The sequence below is a fragment of the Lagenorhynchus albirostris genome, chromosome X (assembly GCF_949774975.1).
Source record: "Lagenorhynchus albirostris chromosome X, mLagAlb1.1, whole genome shotgun sequence".
NCBI classification, from domain to species: Eukaryota; Metazoa; Chordata; class Mammalia; order Artiodactyla; family Delphinidae; genus Lagenorhynchus; species Lagenorhynchus albirostris.
Window position 1 is genome coordinate 28,953,493 of NC_083116.1, and position 6,463 is coordinate 28,959,955.

The following is a 6,463-nucleotide window of genomic DNA, read 5'->3' on the forward strand; positions in this document are numbered from 1 at the left end:
GAGAGCCTGGCGTGCTGTGCCGTGGCCTGAGGCCACCTGGAGATTTGCTAAAGGTATTCCTCTACAAGGTGTCTGGGTGGGGGGCACTAGTCAGGACCTAGTAATTAAGAAGAGAGAAGTATTCTTGTGGCTGTTGATAATTGTTTTGCTAGCTAATGCCACTGTGGTCGCCACTCGGAGGTGTGTGGGTGAATGAGAGAGAAAGCATGTTCCCAGAAGCCAGTGCAATAAGGACTTAAGACCATCTAACACAGCTATATTCTAATTTATCCATTAGTCATCAAGACATTTTCTTCTAACCTTTTTTTTTTTTTTTGACATTAATCCATCCATTCATTAACCCAACTTCTGTTTTCATTTTCAGTTTGGGCTTCCTGTAGACGCCCTTTTCCTGTGCAACAGAGCTGGGCTTCCCTGTCTCTAATTCCCCCTTAACACGTCTGTGGGCACAGAACCCGTGCCCTCCCCTTTCTTCCTGCCAAGGTTTATAGAAGCCGGAGAGTCTGAGGACGGCGTCTGGCCTCTGGTCAAGAAGCCATCAGTCACGTGGTTCAAAGATGCATCCTGCATCCCAGTGCCCCTCCCAGCACTCCAGCCGGCCACTCCCCACTCCATCTTTGCTGGACTGTAACATGTTCAGGGGTCCCACCTGCTCTTCTATACCACCAGCTTCCCTGTTCCAACTCTGGCTGCTGCTTGTTCCCCTGAGGTATTTGCATCCACCATGGCTGGGTGAGCACCAGTCAGCACGGCTTTCCCCATTAGTCCGCAGTCACTTGGCTTCCCCAACCATCCCTCAGCCCCCAACAGAAGAGCCGCAGCCTCTTCTCAGAGGGTTCCAGAAGGAGAATCCTTTGGTGCCTTCTCCTCCTGGCCTGTCAGCCCAGCCCTTTCCAGTTTTGATTCACTCAAAATAATTGCACTCAAGCTGTGTTAAAAACCTGGAACGAGTTTGCTTACAGCCAGCCCTTCCCAGACAACACGACTGCTGAAGAAAGTAGCATGAATTTCCCCCCTCTGTTATTCTGAGTACCCCACAGATGCAGAAGGCAGAATAAACCTGAATATTAGTACCAACCTAGTGTCTTAGGGAATTGTTACGAGGTGTCTCAGCATCTCCTCTGTAATTTCCCTTAGGACGCCACACCATCCCAATAAGGCAGGGCCCGTAGCAGGTATAATCATCCCCTGTCACAAACTGCTTAACTGAGTGGTCAAAGAATCAGTGTTTTCAGTTTTGCTCTGATGAATCTTCCAGTCTGTTTGGTGAATGTGATGATGAGTTTCAATCTGTATTTTGCGCGTGCCCCACAATAAGAAGAGGTGAGACTATCAGTTGGAGAGGAGAAAAGAGGTGTGCCTTGGAAGGTCCCTAACTTTGTCTCCAGTCTAAGGATTTGGTATTTTAAAAATCTTCCAGCCCTGATTTGTATGATGGGGCCCATCCGATAGTGGCTTTGGGAGCCCCTTTGAAGTTGAGAGCCCTCCATTGTCAGGGCCATGAGGCACAGTGGCCTTTGGTGTTTGGCCAGTGAGAGAGTGAGAGCTGGAGTGACCTGGCAACGATCTGTGGCTAACACGCCGTTTCTCTGCCCTTCCTTTGCAGTAATCCATGGCTGTGTACTGAATAGTATTCCCCGCTACAGCTGGACTGGACTCCATTTAGCCTTTTAAGCCAAGGTTCCTATTGTAACTGACAGCTTTCCTTTGGAGCGCCAGGCAGCTGGGTCCCCTGCCCCTGCCATGTATTTCCACTTCAAGCCCCACCTCTTCTTTTGATTTCTGCCTCACAGTCCCACTGGCACTGACCATGACCTTCTTTTTTATTTTTGAGGGTTTTTTTTTTTTTGGTCACTTTCTTTCAAAACACACAAACAAGGCTATGTGAAATTTTCAGGCCTTTTTGAAGTATTGAGAATGGGAAGGGGAGTTCTCTCTTCAATAATAGATAATGACAGGAAGCAAAAAGCAGAAAAAAACGAAAAGCAAACAAATGCACACACTTTATCTTTTCTTGTTGGCAAAGCAAGAGTGCAGTTTTGACATGTATTGTTTGGTGAGTCACTGATTGGTGAGTGGCCAGAAGCAAGTATGAAGGTGGTGCTGCGAAAGCGTAAGCTAGTTTCTTGAGAAAATCCAAGTCACACCGTGGAGCATTTTCGGAGACCCTGTGCTCGGAGATTTAAAAAACAAAAAAGCTTGGGTACTCAGCCAGTAGCTCAGGGAGATGCTAAGCTAGGGCTGTCAGGTCTTGGGAAAGGCTGCTTATTTGTAGCTTTGATGTTTCTGTGACCAGTTTCACGGCTGCTTCCCAAGAATCCCAAACATAAACAACGAATCGGTCTCCATCCGCTGTAATTATTTGCATTACAAATCGGAGGCTCCCTCATTTGCATTTGTTTACAGATTAACTACTTGAGGCGTGAGGAGCTCTGAAAACTTCAAAAGGTATTAGAGCCACCCGGCCTTTGAGAGACCTTCAGAGACTAGGCAGGAATTTCGTATGAGGGGAGACATTTTGGTCCAGAAGACAGATAGGATCCACTTTCTTGTAAGAGGAAATTGAGGCCCCGAGAAATGAAGGGACTTGCCAGACGCCCCAGTCCTGTTTCATGGCAGAAGCCAGGCTAAATTCAGTGTGTCCTGAGTCCCGAGCCATTTTACAAATGGACTCAATGTGTTCATGTATGTTCCTAGAGACAAGTCTTTTGATGTTCCAGAGAAAATGAATAGTTAGTATTAGAGGGCCTTTGAGGTTTTTATCCCATAAGAAAATATTCGAGGATGGGGTGGGTAGGGACAGGCAAAGCAGAGGGCTCTAGGCCAGCTCCTGAACTGAGCACTTCTGCTGACGATAAGAGTCACAGGCACCTGTTAGCTGCTCAGCTTTCCTGGGAGTCTGGAATGGGGCGTGCGGACGGATGTTTAACAGGTGCCCTAGATGATCCTTGTCATCAAGGAAGTTTGGTAAACAAAAATCTACCCTGTGAGTGAACACGAGACCTTTAGGAAGTCAACCAAGGCTATTAAAAGAATTAAAATGCTTATTTTATTGGGTAGCTTGTCTCACTGTAGACAGAAAGGTTTTCTTCCTTCTTCAGTGAAAAGACTTTTTAAGTGGTACAGTTATTACTATTTTAAAAAATACCCTAAGTACTCTGTTTACTTCTGGTGAAACAAAACCAGTCGTTAGAAATGGTCTGTGTCCGGCTCCACGCCCACCCCAGCCGAGACTGGGATAGAACGGTTTTCTTGAAAAATCCCCACGTGTACACACACACACCCCTCATGTCTCTTAAGCCAGAAGTTTGCTTTTCCTAGCTGCAGTACAGATCACTTTTTTGTTGTTTATGTTTTTTGTTTTAATTATTTGGCATTCACATGTGGCTGTTAATATGTGCTCTCTCTCTCTCTTTTTGTTTTAATTAAAACAAGAAGCTTTTAACTGGTGTGTGGTGTTCTTAAAACCTTCTCAGCACATTTCCCTGTGGTGATGGTCCATCAGCGACCCCATTTCTCACCTGTCTTCTCCAAGTATGCTCTGTGCTACCTCACACTGCCTACTTCCCTCACCCTGTCTTATTCTGAATATCCTTTTTCTTTAGCTAATTTCATGTTTTCTTTCTTTCTCTCTCCCTCTCCAGCTTTTTTTAATCTTGTCTTCAGCAGCTGCACTAAGTCTAAAGGAGAAGACTGCCATTGTAGAAGAGTTAGGGTTCCATATTGTCTCAAATCAGAAACCAACCAATTCCCTCTCCCTCCAAAGTGCGTGCGCATACACACACACACACACACACACACACACACACACATACCACACAACAAGTGTTCATTGTGTCCCTGTGTCCAGGCAAGACGCTCTCTCCCGACTTACGTGGTATTTTAAATGGAAGTGTCTTGTCCTAACCTAACAAGGCATGCAAAGAACCATCCGAGCTGGAGAATGGACCAAATGTAGCTTCAGAGAGACAACTGCAGGACGACTCACCCAAGTGTAAGTGACTGAGGCAGGAGACCTCAGCTGTGGGTGTGGAAGTACTGTTCACAAGTTTTCGTTTGTTTTCTGTTTTTCTTTTTAAACACCAATTCTCTGGTTCAATGGGTTGACTGTCTACAGCCACTATTAAACATTTCTGAATATGGATGAGAAAGTCGAGCAACATTCATATCTTCTTCAGCATTCACAGACCTTCTGCAGACCCCCCAGCAAGTGGGGGAAGTGGATCTACTAACTCTCAGGTGGAGAAGGGAGAGTCGGGGGAGTTTAAGCTTAGTGAGAGCAAAATGACTCCGTTCAACCTTCCAAGGCCAGTTGGGGTTTTGAGAGAAGTTTCTGCTCAACTTGGGATCTGGAGGGAGAGCTTTGATGTTGATAAATCTGCCTTGAATTCATTGGTTTAACTTGCATCAAAATACCATGTGAGTGTGCTCATTCCCATATATCCCTACAACCGTTGCCATTCCACTGTTCTGTGTCTCTTGAGAGAGCCTCTTTGCATGTTTTCCAGAGTCTGTTTTTCCTTTCTTCTCCTTTGTTCTTTTTGCTCAGAGATGTGACCAGTCATTGGCCCTCTGGGGCTTTCATTCGCCAGGAGAAACATCCCGAAACCAGCATTGTTTAGCTTGATACCTTTCTAATGTCCATGTCAATTTTCAATAAAATTCAAAGAAATGCTCAACGGCTGTGTGATCATTAGGTGATGGGCCGACCGCGGTTTGCCTTAGGAGGAGTGGGTGGCTTCCTTTCAAAGGGGGTGACCGAGGAGCTCAGGGAAGCACCATCAGCCAGTTTGCAACCTTCCTGGGTAGGCTGCTGGGCCTGCTCCCCCCACCTGGGCTTGAAATTTCCATGGGGTGAGGTGGAGATGAGCAGGAAGTCCTTTACTTTTCCTTCATTAGCATGGACTTAACTGATGCGTTGAGCTCATTATCTTCCAGGATAATAAATAGATGGAGAAAGTGGAGTTGCCAAACCCTACAGAATAAGATTTGGGTGAGTTTTAATTCCAGAAGGAAAAGAACTCTGCGCTGCATGTCTTATTTAATACTGTGATGTGAGCATCCCTAAAATTCATGGATATGACTTGAAAAGCCTTCTATGGATAGGGTCTCCTAGGGAGGGAATCCTCCTTTTGTCCCTGCCAGCATTAAAGCGGGCAAGAGGGAGAGTGGTCAGTTTTCCTAGTTCTGGTCGCCGTCGAGGTGCGGTTTCCTTTCCTCAGCTTCATTTCCCGAATGGCCAGATGCTGGAGACCGGAGGGTGGTGGATACCCTCTTCGAACCGAGGCCTGGAGGCGTCTGAGCGGGTACCGGGGGAAACGACACTGGCCTGCGTCTGCGCAGCTCGCACACTAGGGGGCAGCCGAGCGGGAACAACACTTGCCTGTGACGTCACCGAGCCCCGGCAGGCGCTGAGGTGTGGAAAAATACCGGCTCTGGAGCCAGACAGACTTGCCAGCCGTGTATGCTCTGGGGCAAGTTGTGGTCAAAACTTCCCTGTAAAAGAAGAATATCAGTAACTCCCTTGCAGGGTGATTGCGAAGGTTCCATGAGCTAATGTAAATTAAAGATCTGGGTGTTCACTAAACGGAATCCCTGTTAAGGATGGAGTTTCCCCTTTACTAGAAGTATCTTAGGTTCTTCCAATCCACGGTTTCTCAACCTCAGCACTATAGTCTTTTGATGCCAGATAATTCTTTGCTGTGGAGGCTGTCCTGTGCACTGTAGCATCCCTACCCACTAGATGTCAGTAGCACACTATACCATCCCATCCCCAGCTGTGACAACTGAAACTGTCTCCAGATAATGCTAAATGTCCCCTGGAGGGCAAAATCGTCCCAAACTGAGAACCACTGCTCTAGGGCAGGGGCCAACAAACTTTTTCTGGAAAGGGCCAGCTGGTAACTATCTTAGGCTTTGCAGGCCACGTGGTCTCTGCAACTATTCAACTGTTAGCTATAGAACAAAACCAGCCATTGATAATATGTAAAAAGATGAACGTGACTGTGTGCCAATAAAAGTTCATTTGCGGACACTGAAATTTGAATTTCACGTGTGGGTTTCATTTTCACATGTTCTGAATTATTATTATTTTGATTTTTTCCAACCATTTAAAACGTAAAGACCACTCTGAGCATGAGGGTCATAGAAATGCAGGCAGATGGACGGGATTTGGCCTGTGGGCCACGGTTTGCTGACCCCACCTCTAATGCATTTTGGTGCTTGTTGATGCCTCATCGAGCCTAAAGGTGTTAGAAGTGACAGGCTGGGGACTTCCCTGGTGGCGCAGTGGTTAAGACTCCACCTGCCAATGCAGGGGACGCGGGTTGGAGCCCTGGTCCGGGAAGATCCCACATGCCGTGGAGCAACTAGGCCCGTGTGCCACAACTACTGAGCCTGCGCTTTAGAGCCCGTGCTCTAGAGCCTGCGAGCCACAACTACTGAGCCCTCATGCCACAACTAT

The 6,463-nt window shown here is 46.9% G+C and overlaps 1 protein-coding gene across 6 annotated transcripts in view; it reads left to right on the top strand.

Annotated features, from left to right (window-relative positions):
* Nucleotides 1-6,040, top strand: part of SEPTIN6 (septin 6) — a 68,473-nt gene extending 62,433 nt beyond the window's left edge. For 2 of the 6 annotated variants that reach the window (XM_060136816.1, XM_060136825.1), the window contains exon 10: nucleotides 5,244-6,040. In XM_060136816.1, the coding sequence (XP_059992799.1) occupies nucleotides 5,244-5,355 (112 nt within the window). In that variant the 3' untranslated portion in view covers nucleotides 5,356-6,040. Of the gene's footprint in view, nucleotides 1-364; nucleotides 1,578-1,606; nucleotides 4,680-5,243 lie in introns of those variants that run through there. The other 4 variants (XM_060136820.1, XM_060136819.1, XM_060136818.1 and 1 more) reach the window with 3 other exon arrangements.
* The last annotated feature ends 423 nt before the right edge of the window (nucleotides 6,041-6,463 follow it).